This window comes from Mauremys reevesii, linkage group 3 (genome assembly GCF_016161935.1).
Source record: "Mauremys reevesii isolate NIE-2019 linkage group 3, ASM1616193v1, whole genome shotgun sequence".
Classification (NCBI taxonomy): domain Eukaryota; kingdom Metazoa; phylum Chordata; order Testudines; family Geoemydidae; genus Mauremys; species Mauremys reevesii.
In genome coordinates, this window is record NC_052625.1 from 169450859 (window position 1) to 169467747 (window position 16889).

The following is a 16889-nucleotide window of genomic DNA, read 5'->3' on the forward strand; positions in this document are numbered from 1 at the left end:
CAGCAGTGTTGTTCCTTTGCCAACCCTACAAGAAATGAGCAAGTATTATGATCCTTTATGGATTTAAAGTCTATGAAGAAGCCCCAGATCTGGGCACCTCAAAGCTACAGAACAGTATGGATCTTGATCTGGATGCCCAGCTTGCAGCTGGGCCTATCTCTAAGCGGAATGCACAGCGGTCGGAGGTGGAAAGCCCTATTGTTGACGTGAGTAAAGCCTTTATAAACACATTTTTATGGGAAAGGTGTGGGTGGAGAACTTGTGAGAGCTAGTTCAATTCTGAACTGCTAGAGAAAAAATAACCCTGTACATTTTAATGAGACATCTTTTTCTGTGTTAACAAATCCCCATGGCACACATGTACCAAATTAGACAACTCCCCTAAGCAGGGTGCTAAGTAATGATCAGGCCCACAGGAAGAGGAGCATTGAGTCTGATTACTGTAACCGTCACCTTAATAGAAAACCCAGAGACTCAGCAAAATCATGGACTTTTCACATGAGAAAAGAAAACAGGTTGCAATCTGCCACTTTAGGAACAGTTACACAGAATCCAGGACAAGGTGTCACAGGAAGGACTAAAATAGGCAAAAGAAAGCAATTTTCTCTCAATGAATCACAAGAAAATAGCCAGGTCTGATTGAAGGTCTGAATAAAAGGGAAAGGAGAAGAATCACAATTCTTGGTTAATAGGAAAACAGCTTGTGAAGAGCAAAGTGTTATTAGAAGTCATTTTTCACTTGCTGATATTGTTTGAGACTTAGCACTAGTAAGATTACACAAAAGAGGTAAGGAATACCTTACGGTACTGAAGACTTCACTTTGGGCTGAGAAAAAGTGCTAGTTTTAGTTTAGTTAGTTTAGTAAAGAAAGAAAGAACGAAAGAAAGAACGAACTTAATGGTCTGTCTATATGTTCTCTGTCAGCATGCACCCAGACACAAAGGAAAAAAAAATTACAATACAACCAACATATTAAAATGTGTGTGACCTTGGCACACATGAAAGTAACAGACTAATAGCACCAGTTATACCAGCAATAGGACAGAAAGCCCTATGCAACAGATACCTTTTTATAAGCACCTCAGTCTTAATCCTTCAGTTTTAGGCTTCAAGGGTGGAAGCCTGGCCTAACTGATGTTAATGGGAGCTTTGCTATTGACTGCGACGGTTCCAGGATTTCATCCCAGCTTTTTTATTTTTAAACAGTAAACTTGACCAAATTACAGTTTTGTGTGTCTTCATGTGCACACAAAGAATCAACATTAGACTGAGCTCCTATAAACTCACTTTCACCCATTACCTAAGTCAAGGCCAACACTCAGGTCTTCAGAGGTGAGGAGTTAGTGCACTAAGGACCTGTGCCACCTATTCTCCACTACAGGCCAACTCTTACCAATATCTGGAAACTGGACAAAGTGCTTCTGTTTATCTGTAATTTTCTGTTTGTACTTCTTTCTAGTGGTTTATCTTAGTTCTTTAAAATACAATCAGGAGAGAAGAACAACAAAGCTATTGGCACATTATCGAAATTTACAGAAACTAGTATCTATGGTTAAAGTTTCCATTAAGAATCCATTCCGGTTAATGTTTCCAGGTGATCCATTCAAACAGCATGAAGTGAGCCTTACCGTGCACTCACTGTTGCACACATCAATACATCGTTCAGCATGAAGAGTCGTCGTTCTTTGGTTTTGACAATTTCTCCTTTCTCATTGTAAACTGTTTCTATCATATCATCAGTCCGTATTAGGTATCGGTTTCCACTGCTGAGTAACTGGAGTTTTAAAACAATCAACATATTAATGTATACACACGACATAGCCAACATCCACTGCAAAAACAGAGGCAAATATAATGGGATACCATATTCTATACTGTATTAAAAGTGTTTATAGATGGATTTAAGAACCCCTCTGGCATAAAATAGGAATTGGGCCCATAGACTTCTACAATTCCTTTCTCTCTACTCCCTTCCAGTCAATTCACATATGCTCTGAGGTGTCAACTACTCCAAAGGGGCAAGAAGCAGCAGGAGGAGGCAGGGTCATGGCTACTCCCTCTTCCTGCACTGATCTACAGAGCTGACTAGCAGTTGAGAAAAGCACATAATGCAGTATGCAGGCTCCCACTGCATGCCACAAAGCTGCCACGTCTGATAACACAATGTCACCTGGAACTCCCATTGGGAACACTGCCCCACTCTCCCCTGTCCCCAAAGCACAGCCAGTGCCTATTAGGTAAAATTTGTCTCTATGTTTAATTCCTTTAACTAAATGTCAATGACCATGTTGCTGTTTAGACAAGCTACCGTGCAGTGTACAGGATATATAATTAGGAGGAAAGGTTAAAAGACCTAGGTCAATCCTCTACCTCCAGAGCATCTGGGAACTGAAACCAGTGTTCCAGATGCAGCCCTGCCAATGCTGTCAGTACAGTACACAATTTTTAACCTTTTGGCTACACGGGTAAATAAAGCACATCCAGGCTTATCCCAATACTCTGATAAATTCACCACCTTTTTTCTTTTGAAATATTGATCTTAATGATGTAAAAGGCCTAGAAATGCCTATGCTTGGGTTGACTACTTCCCTTCCAGAAAACGGAGAGGACTTTCTACACCACTTGAGAAAAATATGAGGTGCAGTCAGCATTTTTCTCCTCAGAATAGGTCTAGGCGCTCACCACCCTATATAGATGTGTTAAAAAGAATAAATCATAATGAGCAGTAATTCAGGTATGTGATGCCTCATCTCCCAGAAAGAACAGAGGCATTTATGAGGCACAGTAAGACAAGAAGGTTGTCCTGCCTCAATTCCTTTTAAATGTATCTCACCATTCTCGTGAGGATATTTCTATTTTACTATCCAAATAATTGAATAATACAGGCAAAACAAGAAACTATTAGATACATCAGTCGGCGCATCTGGGACTGCTTTGTCGGGTTGAAATATTAAAGGGAAAAAATGGACCGTTAAATACTTTACACTGCCTATAGGGCTAAATCCTGGATCTTGCCATAGAGACAAATTAGGATGTCCTTGTGCAGAGGATCTATGTGAAGGTATGAGGTGGGATAAGGAGTTAGCATTCTCCCTTTACCAGATCATAGAACACCACTGGGCTGCTAGTACCTCCGCTAGGCTGCAGCACTGAACACAACCCTGCACCCACAGCACACTGTGGTTTTGGCCAGTGGACCTATATTATCATGGAGGTGCCTTACATCTTCCAGTCATTCTATCCCCCAAATCCGCCTATGCTTTAAATAGAACCATCACACAAAGGGGTGCAGATAAGGTAGCCACTCCACTAGGTGCTCAGGAGAAGGTAATAAGAAATTAGCAATGTATGAGCTTCCACAGTATAAATTATATTCTGTCCCAACCTTGTTCAGATAACGTTCATTCATGGCTTTTGCAATTTGCTTTATTTCACAGCGCTGATCTGCATCTCTTTTCCTTTCATTTAATTTCTCTGCCAATGTTTCAAGCTCTGTAAGAGCCATCTGCAGTGGCAGCCTGTCAGGATGTCCTTTAGTAGTGTTTTTCAACATATCCTAAAAAAGGAGCACAGATATGATTTCTGAGGCATAAGTTAAAGATGGGACATAGTGTTGTAAACTTCTGTCTAAAGTTCTTGCATTGCTCTGAAACTGAAGACTACTCAAGGATAACCCCAATGCTATTAATGACTTCTGATGGAAATAATAGAGCACTTTGGAATCTTCAGCACATTGGATCCTTGGCTGGCTGAATATTCTAATTGCTCTTCAAAAAGATGTTGGCCTATGAAGTTTATTTTCCAGTAAGTAGGTAAGGCGATGGGAGTTCAAATTGAAGAAAAATATGAAAGATACAAATGACATTAAAGAAACAGTTTGAAAATCAACATGCATTATAATATGTAGATATCTGTACCCAATAAGCCTGAAAAACTTTCCCAACCTTTCATTTAATGTAAAGTCATACTGAAACTATTTCTCATCATTATCATTATTATTATTTACTAAATGAGAACAATGAGCTTAATGCTGTATGAAATACAGTGGAAAAACAGTGCCTGCTCCATGCATCTTGAAATACTTTCCAAACATTTCCATATTTGAGGCATACACTGAAACCATTTGGGCAGCATGTTTCCCTTTGCCAACAATTCTGACATTCCTATGTACCCACTATTATTTCTTATCAAATTGCCCCATCTCCTCCGCTGCATCAATGATGCTAGCCTGTCTGCCCACTTGTGAACTCCTTCCATCATCCATCTCTAGTCCATGGCTGCCCAGAGGATTCAGGGGGCCTGGGGCAAAGCAGGGGAGCTGCGGTGCTTGTACTCACCTGGTGGCAGTCTGGGTCTTTGGCGGCATTTCGGTGGCGGGGGCCCTTCAGTCGCTCCATGTCTTCAGCAGCACTGAAGGGCCCCCCACCGCCGAAATGCCGCTGAAGACCTGGACCACAGCTGGGCCAGAGCTCGCAGGACCCCTGTGGGGCCCGGGGCAAATTGCCCCACTTGCTCCCCACCCCGGGCAGCCCTGCTCTAGTCTTCATTCCACACTTACAATTGACCTACCATCCTCAAACCAGTCTTCCTCCATGACACCTAGACGAAATAAAACAACTGATCATAGCTAGTGGGATGGAATTGGAGCTGCTCTGTAATAATTTAATAATACTGTATGTTGAGTCAGTTATTGGGCTGTCCACTGTACAAATATATTAGTTCAGTTTACTGGGGGCTGTAAGGAAAAACAAACAGGAAGAAAATGGAAAGGCTCAAGATAAACCACTTCCCCGCAAACACTTGAGGCTTTTTAAGAGACAGTGCCAGGATAGGAAAAGGCCTGGGAGTCAAAAGATGAAAAGAACTATAGCAGTTTAAGAAGGAACATTTTCTCAAAGAGGGTGGAGATGTTCAGGGGATACAGGCAGAAATAGATGCAACTGCTGAGGGTGTGAAGAAGTTATGCCTCTGTAGGGTACCATCAGAGGACGGTAAGCCTTTGGGTGAAATAGACATGCATGTAGACTGTTATTTTAAAATCCTTTTTGTCTAAATGATTTGTTCCTACAGCAAAATAAACAATTTTTTGTTTTAAAAAGGATGTCTGATCACTGTACAGACATTCTAAAGACTCCTAAAGAGAAGAACCACTAGTGTCCAAACTCCACACAGAACAATTGGCCCTTACCTGAATGTAGTGTATTTTGCCCTTTAAATCGACAATAGCTACACACAAATATATGGCACAACTGTTTTTGCAGGGATACCTAAAGAAATATTTATTGACGTCCAAAGGTAAAGTACCAAGCTCTACCCACAGTAGATCCTGACACTCCCACAGTAGATCCTGACACTCAAACTAAGAGATTACTAGAGCTGGATGAAATTTTTCAGAAAAAGCTTTTTTTTTTTCCCCTGCCAAAAAATAAAGATTTGGATTGGCCCAAACACTTGGTGAACGTGTGCAATTTTGCCAAGTTGTTTTGGCTGAAGAAAAAACAAAAACAAAAGATTCCAAAAAAGCTAAAAAGTTTCATTCTGACATTTTCAAAACAAAACATTTTGACTTTTTGATTTGAAATGACATTTTGTTTTGATTTTTAATCTCAATTTTATCTTAATTTCAGAAGGTTAAAAAAAACCCTGTCAAAAACAAACAAATGTTTCATTTTGGGTTGAAGATGATGTTTTATTTGACCCAAGGTAATTTTTTTAAAACTTTTTTGGCTCGCTGAAAAATTAAAAAAAAAATATTAGTTTTGAGCTGACGTCAAACAAAAAAAAAAATCAATTAACCTCACAGCTCTCATTATTACATAGTTAATTTTTCACTTGTTTGATCCCAAGACTCAAAAACAGCTCCCATTTCAATATATTGCTACAGTATAACATAGATCCCACAGAATCCCCCAAGAAGGTGAGTACTAAGAGAATGCAAAAGAAGCATTTATCAGCTAAGCCTCACTGGTAAATATTGTTTACCTGAAGCAGAAGAATGAACTGTGGAAAGCGTTGTATGGGTTTCATTATTAAACCATAGAGTGTAATTCGATCAGGGCTCGACTCCTGGCATTGCTGAAATGAGAAAGTCACTGAATTTGCTCATGTTAGAAGATTTCTATTATTATCTTTCATAAAATTAAAATGTTTCCCAGGATTTCTTTATATCAATAACTTTCTTTGTACCAGGAATACAACTAAGATTTCACAAATTCATTTAGAAGTATTAGTTAGGTCTCTCTGAAAAATCTTACCATTTTAATTTGTCATAATGGTAAGTGAACAGAAAAAACTTCCTCCTAAAAAACAAGGGAAGAGACAAATCCCAACAGTACAAAAGTAGCTGAAATGGGAAACTAAATTCTGTGCGAACGGAGCACATTTCTACTTGTCTAGACAATGGATTTAATCATGAGCTTAACTTTAAGCATGCAAGTGTTCCCACTGACTTGTTCCATGTCTTAAATTTAACCACAAAAGTAACTGCTTTGTTGCATCATGGCCTTTTTTCTACTAGGGCTGTTCTCTGTCGTGGGATCTAGGGTAAAACCCTACCAGCTGATGCAGTACTATCTGTATTTATTCATCCATTTTGGTATTTTAAAAGAGAAAGTCTAGGGAAAACACTCAAAGCTATGTAAATACAAAGCGAAGTCCATAGTTATCTTTATATAACATCAAAGGACACCCAGGGAAAGGAGGAAAAAACAGATTTGTCATTTTGTTAGTTCCCTGCATGCTCAGGAGGAGAACTTTGGAATTGTCTAGGGAGGTTCTTATTACAGCTGGTTGACAAACGGGTAAAATTTCATGATTTTTGAAGATTTTTCTCATTTTTTTCAATGCTGAAATATTCTGAACAGTGTGTATTTGGTCCAAAACCAGGGTGAGGTGGTGGGGGGAAGAATTATAAGAATGGCCATACTGGGTCAGTATGGTCCAATGGCCCATCTAGCCCAGTATCCTGTTTTCCGACAGCGGCCAATGCCAGGTGCCTCAGAGGGAATGAACAGAACAGGTAATCATCAAGTGATCCATTCTCTGTTGCCCATTCCCAGCTTCTGGCAAGTATTTTATCAGCATTTCAAAATGCAAACAATGTTGCACAGCTCAAAATGCAAATAATAGTGCCCATCATTACAGTACTGACCTGCCACCACTCATGAGCCCCCTAGCTCTGGCCCTCTAAAATCCTCAGTTTTGCCTGACCAGAATTGAAGATTATGGACCCAAATCTGCAGTCCTCACTCAGGCAAACATCCCACTGAAGTCAGACTGAGAAGACTGAGAGCTACTAGCTCTGTGTATTCTTTTACCATGCCCAGAAAGGTTCAGAGTGAGTTTTAATGTAATACTTTTATATATAACGTAGCTAACGCATAAACTTTGTCGAAAGATGAGGCCTCAGCTTGTGACCTTAGCTAATGTTCATCTGACGTGAAAGAATCCCCACAGTCATTCTGAATGTCAATACAACTGAGGTGCATGGCAAAATACCCCTTGGAGCTAAAATCATGTCATCCTCCTGCTACACTAGAACTGTGCGTGAACTTTGTTCTCTTTAAATTTCATCATAATATACACACCATGGGGCCAAATTTTTCCCTAACTCATCTTGTGCTACGTCATTTTCTTCAGCTTTCTTTCAAGCTTAAATGCACTCACCTTTAAAAAATCTAGAAAGGCAGGCTTTGTGGCACATGTTTTCTTGAGAATCCCCACTGCTGTACTGAAGTTATTTACATACTCACTGTATGCATCTAGAACCATGGATTTAGAAAACTGAAATGCAGACAAAGACAAACCTCAGTCATCAACAGGAAATCTAGCTGAAGACAGGCTCATTTTTATTTTTGATATCTAAATGCCTGGTGCTGTGAGGAGCTGAATGCTCCGCACAGGAGTTGCTAAATACCTTCAACTTCTATTGAGCCCATAGCTGGAACTAACCAGTTAACTCCCGATAAGCTACAACATGCAAATGTATTGAATGCAGAGTTAAAGTTATAAGTTTGCACAATTTATGAATTGTAAAACGTATGGTTCTAGTAGCCACTTCAGCTCAGCCACATTAAATATATGGGACCAGATTCTGGCAATACAAAGAGGAGGGACAGCTGCCCAGAAAAGCTTCCTTTGATGTACCTGGATGCCTTAGAGCACTATGCATTGCTGCATTTACCTCTCCTATGCAAAGGAGGGGATATCTAGGGGAAGTGGAGGCAAGAAGAGTGGAGCTAACATGCGCTGAACTCCAATTGGTGGAGTGGTCTCTAAGCCCACTGCTTTAATCCAGAGTTTGGTTCAGTCCCTTGTTGGTCTGAGGATTGGGGTAGCTACTTTCCTGCATATCCACGCCCATCCTTTGTGGATGTAGGTGGCTAACATGAGGCACACACATTTGAAAATATTGGCCAAGGCTCTTTCACTTGCAGCCAATCAAACAGAAGACATGTGTTGGTGTCAATGTAGTTGTCCTAATAGGTACATGTGCTATTACAGCAGACACCAGATCAACAATTTAAAAACAAAATAGACATTTTTCATGCCTCTTCTCACATGTATTTACTTACTGAAGCAACAAAGACATCTCCAATCATTTCAACAGAATCCCATTCAGACACACGGCTGGCCAGTGCTATCTGAAACATTGAATGGCACTGAAGAATCTCCTTAATACGATAAAAGACTATTTTGAGTTTTCTTTCACTCAGTAGCTTTGGTTCCATTTCTGAGAGAGGCTTCTCATATTGCTGAATAAAGAAAACAGATTCATTCAAACAACCTAAAAAAAAATTAAGAGTTTAACATCAAAAAGTAAAACCTTGGCCAAATCCTGCCTTGTAGTCAAAAGAAAACACATTTGATCTGATGCCCCCCTAACATTATGCTTATGATTCACAGTACAGTTCATGAATAATTCTTTGAGGATTTTGTTCCGTTCCAAATTGTAAAAGGCAAACAATATTTAGATACCTCCAGAATTCTTTTGAGAGCATCCACATAATTCTTCTCACTGTCAACCACAGAGCCCAGAATATATCTTCTCACAACCTGTTGAAAGTGATAAAAGTTAAACTCTCAAACTTAAAGTAGTTGATACTCCCTTCATTTCTGGGACTTGTGGAAAATAATGATTATTACTGACAGAGACGTACAGACACTGTGGAGTTTGTTTACTAAATTCTTCTTTTTTGTTTACTAGTCTGAAATAACTAACTTACAGGGGGGAAAAAAACAGTTGGTCCAGTTGTCCCTATTTCTAAAATAGTAACAGAGTTAAGAGTATTAGGCAAAATCACAGACTTGTATTAAACATTAATCATAAAGTTCTTACATTGACAAATCAACCCTAGTATTATATGTCAAGCTAAAGTATTCCTGACACTGGAACTATAATAAAATAAATTATATCTCTTCAGAAATTCATGAAACTTACTATTACTGTAATTATGTTTTAATTTGTGCATGAAATACTGTAACAGCAGTAGTCGTATGTGTTTTCTTTTCTAACTGTCTCATTTTAAAGGTTCACTTTTAAAATATGGTCTCTTATTTCCCACCCACAATTTTTGGGGTACAATTAGCTGTGGGCACAGATGGTGATAGAACCTTAGCTATTTGATATACAGATGCAACATAGTTAGCCAGTTTTCAAAATCAGGCTTCAAGTGTCATGTTTTTGTTGTTTTACATCTTCGTAACATACTAACACTGATTTGGAGGGGAAAAAATCCAGTGACAGACTCTTGAAGATAAGGACTTATAAACAACAACAGTGAAAAAGTATTGGCACAGGGTCAGTGCTTTGTTCCCATTACCTTAACTGTATTACTTTACATGAGGAAAAACATTCTTGTTTATTCTCATACAGTGTAACAGGATTGTAATAGGTCCCATGATTTTATATATATATGCACACACACACACACACACACACCCCTCTACCTCGATATAACTCTGTCCTCAGGAGCCAAAAAAATCTTACCACGTTATAGGTGAAACCGTGTTATATCAAACTTGCTTTGATCCATCGGAGTGCGCAGCCCACACCCTCCCCCCCCAGGAGCACTGCTTTACTGCGTTATATCCGAATTCGTGTTATATCGGGTTGCGTTATATCGAGGTAGAGGTGTATATTAATACTTAGTCCTGCCATGAGTGCAGGGGACTGGACTAGATGACCTCTTGAGATCCCTTCCAGTCCTATGATTCTATGACTCATTTCCATTGATTTTTTCTCCAAAACATGTTGAGTTTTCGGACTTTAACTCTATAATAATTTTCTGACATGTATCAGACCCAGCGGTACATAAAATATAATGCACAATATCAGTGCTTACACATATCATTGTGATAGGCATTAATAAGATGTCTAACACAGACAGATATCCAGGAGACACTAACAAAGGGTCTGTTATATACTTGAGATAATATTATAAGTCTGCTACACCCATATTTTTGCTGGTATGGATGGGTGGGAAAAATAATTTATTATGTCCCAGCATTTTTTATTCCTGAACATATAAGTCTTATAACAGAGATGATGATTGCAGAACTAAAATGATTGATTCAATGATCCAACATTTCCAGGCTCACAGTATGACACAGTATATAAATAGGAATTCAAACAGGGCCTGGATTTAAACAAAAACTGTTATGCCACCTTGTGGTTGACAGCAGCATATTCATAAAGAAAAGTCTAAAAGACCAAACTGTACAGTATATACTTACTGTATTGCCAAGTGCACACACAATACTTTATTTTTCATTCAAAAAGAAACACCATGATACAAATGTGCATGTGTGTGTGAAGCATATGGATTTTTATGCTCAATACACAAATAATATAATATTCTTATCCATAGCCATTAAAAAACAACAAACAACCAACACCAGCCCTAGCTCCCCCATCACTAAAAAACACTTCTAGTGTTTTTCCCAAAATATTTATCTTTTTGATTAAGAGACTATTCACTCCCTTGAGGACAATACATCCTCTCGTCATTTCAAGTCTGCACAGACTGGGACCTAAAGTTCACTCATCGTGTCATTGTTGGATCACACTTTCTTCCAATACCTGTACTAACCATAATCTCCAGGCACCAACGCTCTTCTTGTTAGAAAGGGGGGAATGTCAGAAAGAGAATGGCTTCCTTTAAACTGGATGTCAGTACTGCCCTATACCTTGTCAACCAGTGTGCAGTCCCTAGAATAGCGGGAGTTTGAATTCCCCTCTCCTCACAGAGGAGGCCCAGTGTGAATGGATTCCCTGCTTGTCAATTTCTCATCACTTCAAGTATCATATAGCTGTCTGCTTCTATCTGTCTGCTTCCATGTTCTTCAAGGCATGCACCAAATTTTCTCCGTCAGCTCAGTCTGCATCCAGTATGAATTTCCTTTGCCAGATTCAACCTGAGCTCTGCACCTTGAATTAACAAAAAGCTGGTCTTCAGCAATAAGTTGTGCACTACCTGGGGACAAACTGGGGGGGGTCTCTCGAGCACTGAGCCCAGATTCCAAGTACATAGGGATTGTCTTTGACACCTTCCCACTATATAGCAGAAACCCTCCTTTAGCTGCTGCAGGTAAAAAAGGGTGAACAAATGTTATACTGGCATCCAATTACATCAAATATACTTAACCGATAATACTTAGTATTACATGTGGATATATAATATTTAGCATTACTCAGACAATAATGATTATAACCAGAAGACATTAAGATTCAGGGGGTTTGAGAGATATTTTCTACACTTTAAAGGAAGAACCAGGAGCAATGGTAACATCTCTCAAGCCAATAGACATGTTTAAGGACATCTGCTGTACATCACCCAAAGTTATGTCACATTCAACTTTAAGTTTTAATGTCAAAGCAAGATCATGGACATCATTCTGCATCCCTGGCTAAGCTTATGTCTAGTGCAACTGCATGCATGCCTACCAATTTCCATGGAGCTACTTAAATTTACACCATCTCTATGTTCAACCTCCCAGTCTATCCTAAGATGTAGATATGGATCCAAGAGAAGTGTGACTCAAAAATGGAACTGTATAGAACTGAAGAGGGTAAGGAAGAAGGCAGGAGATCAGATTCTAGAAGCCTAAGAATAAAGAGAAGTCAATGTAAAAGAGAAATTACTTCTTGCATTACTGAAGTTGTTTTCAATCTGGTACTTCACTGTTCATCTGAAGAATGAATAAATTATTGGCCCATTAATTTTCTTACAGTATATTAGGCTTATCTTCTGTCACTACTTTCTAGATTGTGCTCTGCTTCAAGTGCCCCTGTCACAGGAACTGAAACATCCAAAATGCTCATCTCCTGAGAATGGGGTTCTGAAGATGGTGGAGTATAATTATACTCTAAAAATGCTTCTAGTGCCTCTAATGTTTAACAACTGCAACATTTTCTTCTAGAAATCCCAAAGGTGGTAATTCTGACCAATAAAAACTCAGGAAAGTTTCGTTTTGCAAATGTTATATACTCTGATTTAGTTTCAAGTAAACTTAAGTAATTATTAGATTTAAACCAATCCTCTGAAATACAAATTAGTAACTTCCCCTCTGGACGAAAGGGAGATTTTTCTTGTTAATTTGATTTCTGTTCTTCACCTACCTCAGCCTAGACTAAAGTATAGAATAACAGACAGGCAATGGCAGCCAAGTAGAGGAAAAGGATGATCTTGTGGTTAAGGGCTAGAATCCAGTAAACTTTGGTTCTAGTCCAAGCTCTGCTACAGATTTCCTGTGCGACCTTGGATAAGGGATTTAGGGCATGTTTTTCTAAATCAGGTGAACAACCATGCAAACTACAATGAATGCAGCATTGTCTATTTAATTTGCATGCACAATTACCCCACCACAAATCAGATTTTTGTCCATGCAAATGCCCTATAAGACATTTACTGTGTGTTTCCATAATATTTAAACACACACAAAGTACTACCTGTTGCTGTGATAATCCTTCAGGCATAGGAGTCATAATTGCTTCTGTATGCATACAGTCAACATCAATAAATAAATTTAGTTCCTCTTCTTCCAAACAGGATGCTTTATGATCTACATAGAATGAAATATAGCAGAAAATCAATTTTTCTATATCTTTGGGTAGGAAAACCAGAATCACATTGTCCATGCACAGTCATCATACTGGGGTATCCACAGTCTTGCCTACACCAAGCATGTTAATGAACTCTGCCATCATTACTCTAGCATCGGTGTAGTTCCTTCAGTGCCAGAAACAGTGGGAGCTATGCAGAGAATAACTGCTGATGTTTTCATTTCATAGGGGTGCATCAATGGTATAGCAAGGGTGGGAGAGTTCCAAAGCATCCTCAGTGCAGATGACAGCCTCTGTGTCTTTTGCTTTACTTCCGTTTGTTCTTTCCTGCCCAGAATGAAGTATATGACAGCAAGGGACAAAGCAGTCTTGCTCAAAGGGATGCATCTGTTGAACAAACTTCCAAAGGAGATTAGGTGATCCATAATCTGACCGTCTTTAAGAAATGCTGCAAAATCTCTCTCTTAAGAACTACTTTCCACCATAGCAAGAATGACACTCCCAACTAACCCCCCACCCAAAAAAATAAAATACATAAACCTGTAATAAACAAGAAAATCAACCAACCAAAACAAAAATTTCTCAAGCAGAGAAACAGAAGAGAGGCAGAGATTCCATGTAGTCCACTAGGGACTTAACAATTGCTATTGATTTTCTGTAGAAAACACTCCGTACAGTGATTGGTAGTATAATACACACAGACATACAGATATGAGGGAATAATGCTTCAGGAAGCAAAGAGCATGAGCAGATATGGCATAGAAAAAAGCTAATTAAGGAAGGAGTTCTGCTGGCTTGCAAAGTCTATGTGTTTCTTCAGAAAGTCTGCAAAACAAACCAGTTTCCCATGGACTAGGAAACTGGCTGAGAGCTCAATCCAGCTCTCAGAGCCAGAAATGTACATCAAGCCAGAAATGTACATACCCTTCTTTTGGGCTACATAGCCCCTAAATAACTAGATATGTTAGCTCCATGGCAGACTAAACAATGACTGTCTGACTTGATGGTGAAGGTCAAACTCCAAATCCACCTGTGCCATACTAATGAATGAGGATAAGTTTTTGAGCAGGAAAGTTGTGTAAAAACCCCTTCCATTCCCCAGTAATCAAACTCTTGTGTTCAGGAACCAGTTTGAGTGCACCCCAGGGATACGCACTGTGTGTCAGTCCTTACAGCATTATGGCTGAAATAATCCCCTTGCCAGGCATCTTGAGTGGCGAGACAGACTAGCTCCCTGCATTTATTCGGATGAGAAGGAACTTTGTACTCCCGGACACTTTCCAGGCTAAAAACTATTGTGGTGCTCTGCTGCTGCTGGTGGGGAGGGCTGTGTATCTGTTACCAAGGACAGGGGTTATTCAGATTAGCAGTATCCTGGGAAAGCTCCTTCCTTTCCTATCAATTTCCATTTCTTGAAGGATAGTAGGTGGCAGCACTCAGCTTGCAGTTTTTAGACTCCTCTTTCCTGGGCTGACACAATGATTCTCCACACCATGGCATGGAGATACAACAGTTTCCCTTTATGCTTAGGACAGGAAATAGTGGTGGTAAGTATACAGTGTCACTTGGCAAACGCTCATTGGTTAATAGTAATCACTGTCACTCTAGGGGCTAAACCAGGAAAGCATACTTAGGATGCAGATTTCTTTAGATTTCTTCAGCAGCAGGCTGATGTTCAAGGGGTTTATTTGAAGGAAGGCAATGGGGGACACTTATCCCCTGACATTTCCCATGGTCCCATTTGCCATACTGCATATGAGCTTTGGACTAGGCAGCATCTATAACACTGCTTATTGTAAAGAAGCACACTTACATGGCGGTGCAAGGCTGACTGAAGCATAATATGGCTGACTCAGGTTTCTAGTGAATTTCCAAGGCCCTCAGGGTTGTCTTCAAAATCTTAAAACTCTTGGAGATTCCACAACCACAGATCTATCAGAGCCCCTATTGTGACTGAGACATGCTTTATCAACGTAACTCTGCTCTCACGTGTCCAGTATACTGCTGGTAATAAATAACATGCTAAGACAATCACTTAAGTATCTAAGTGAACTTTATAGAGAAACTTAAACAATTCACACCTACCCTGGGTATTAAAGGATTTGGTTCTGATGAATGACCGACCTTTCTTCACAGCCGCTTTAGTCTTTTCGTAGCCATCTTTGGTACCTTCCCTAGCAGCCCTCATGAGCTTTTGCATCTGCAAGACAGCAAAAAACATATTCTACATGTTCAGTGAATAATAAGAGTAGAATTCAACGTATTGTAGCATCAATCTTCTTAAAAGATGTCACCTTTTAAAAGAACATTGTCAAGTAGTTTGGGCCCAAAATCTAACCTATGGTCAAATGACTATAATCTTATGAAAAAAACTACTGCGGGTGTTATGAATATATATGGGTATTTTAAAATATATTAATTGAGCTGGGACTTCAAATCTGAACACTGGTCTCTCCTGTCCTCTGATTTTTTTGGATAACATCTACACCTGGAAGAGACCTGTTTTCTGAATCTGCTTTGGATACAATCCAAGATGGTGGAAATTTTACAAGAACCACTAGATTTCCACCATTCAAGTGTTCAGCCGGGCAGATACGTACTGAGAATAGATCACAAAATGTCACTGGCATGAAGCTGAAACCTAGTCCAAGTTCAACCTCAAATGCAAACTACTAACCCTATCCCAAACTGAAACTGATCTGAACACTGGTTCCATTTATAATTAATTACATTCTTAAATAAGAACTGTATTGCAAGGATGTTTAAATTGCAGCCCATCAGGGTCTACATTATTTTATTTTATTTTATTTTAGGCACACGTGAAAGAAGTGTTATAATTATTAGCCAGAGATGCAATTTTCCTAGTAAATCTCCATTCAAAAAAACTGCTCTCCCTGCCTGACTGCAGCCACAGCAAAAATGAATGCTACTCCCACAATTGTGCTGACACTGTCAATTATAAACAGAGCATAAACAAAAGTATCTTGCTGTGATAAGGCACTTTCAGTAGATGAGCCGAAGTTGTTATTGAAAAACAACCTTCTTCATTTCAGCTCCATTCTGTACAAAGCATGAAGGTCCCCAATTGTGCAATCTGATCCATCTGGGACGACCCCTATGCCCACATAGATCCCATGGACTTTAACAAGGCTCCACAAGGGCAGAAGGGATCTGCACACATGGATCAGGTAGCAGGATCAGGGCCTCAATTATTAAGGAAAGACTATGTTCTAGTTGATCTTGTAAAAGTATTACACCCAGAGAGTAAACACTATAGAAATCCTTGACAATGTTCTTGTAAAACAAACTGTACAATATTCAGTACATTTAGTAATAATTTTAAATAAGTTACTGTTCCATTATTGATATTCAGCTTGCTGTTTAACAAAGAAAAGATAACATTGTCTGCATTCGAAGAACAATCATTTTAACACATAGCTTGTTACAAAAATTAACTACACTACCTTCAGCTCATGTTTTTGCTTTAGTTGCTGAATCTCTACCGCTCCCACAGTGTTTGCCATCAAATCTTTCATCTTTTTCTCATAGTGCTCCTTTAAACGGGTTAGGTCATGAGAAAGCTACAGTGTATAAAAAAATACAATCTTTTCAAAAAGGCTGTAGTGCAAACTTAACACTGAAGTACATGCGAAGTATCATGCATGCAGTTCTGTCTGCCTATCAGTGTCCTGTCAATAGAAAGAATGTAACCAATTAGGGGAGCTGGATTTTTTGTTTATGTGTTCTACACATTTCTGCACTTACTGAGTATGTCTATACAGGGATAAAAACTCATGGCTGGCCTGGGTCAGCTGACTCGGACTC

The 16889-nt window shown here is 39.3% G+C and overlaps 1 protein-coding gene across 4 annotated transcripts in view; it reads right to left on the reverse strand.

The window, feature by feature from the left end:
- The window catches only part of ARHGEF10 (Rho guanine nucleotide exchange factor 10), a 199061-nt gene that overhangs the window by 75668 nt on the left and 106504 nt on the right, over window positions 1-16889 (reverse strand). For 2 of the 4 annotated variants that reach the window (XM_039529513.1, XM_039529514.1), the window contains exons 9-17: window positions 16529-16645; window positions 15150-15264; window positions 12951-13063; window positions 8978-9055; window positions 8575-8754; window positions 7667-7783; window positions 5984-6076; window positions 3387-3557; window positions 1630-1775 (exon numbers count right to left, since the gene is read on the reverse strand). In XM_039529513.1, the coding sequence (XP_039385447.1) occupies window positions 1630-1775; window positions 3387-3557; window positions 5984-6076; window positions 7667-7783; window positions 8575-8754; window positions 8978-9055; window positions 12951-13063; window positions 15150-15264; window positions 16529-16645 (1130 nt within the window). Of the gene's footprint in view, window positions 1-1629; window positions 1776-3386; window positions 3558-5983; window positions 6077-7666; window positions 7784-8574; window positions 8755-8977; window positions 9056-12950; window positions 13064-15149; window positions 15289-16528; window positions 16646-16889 lie in introns of all 4 variants that reach the window. The other 2 variants (XM_039529515.1, XM_039529516.1) reach the window with 2 other exon arrangements.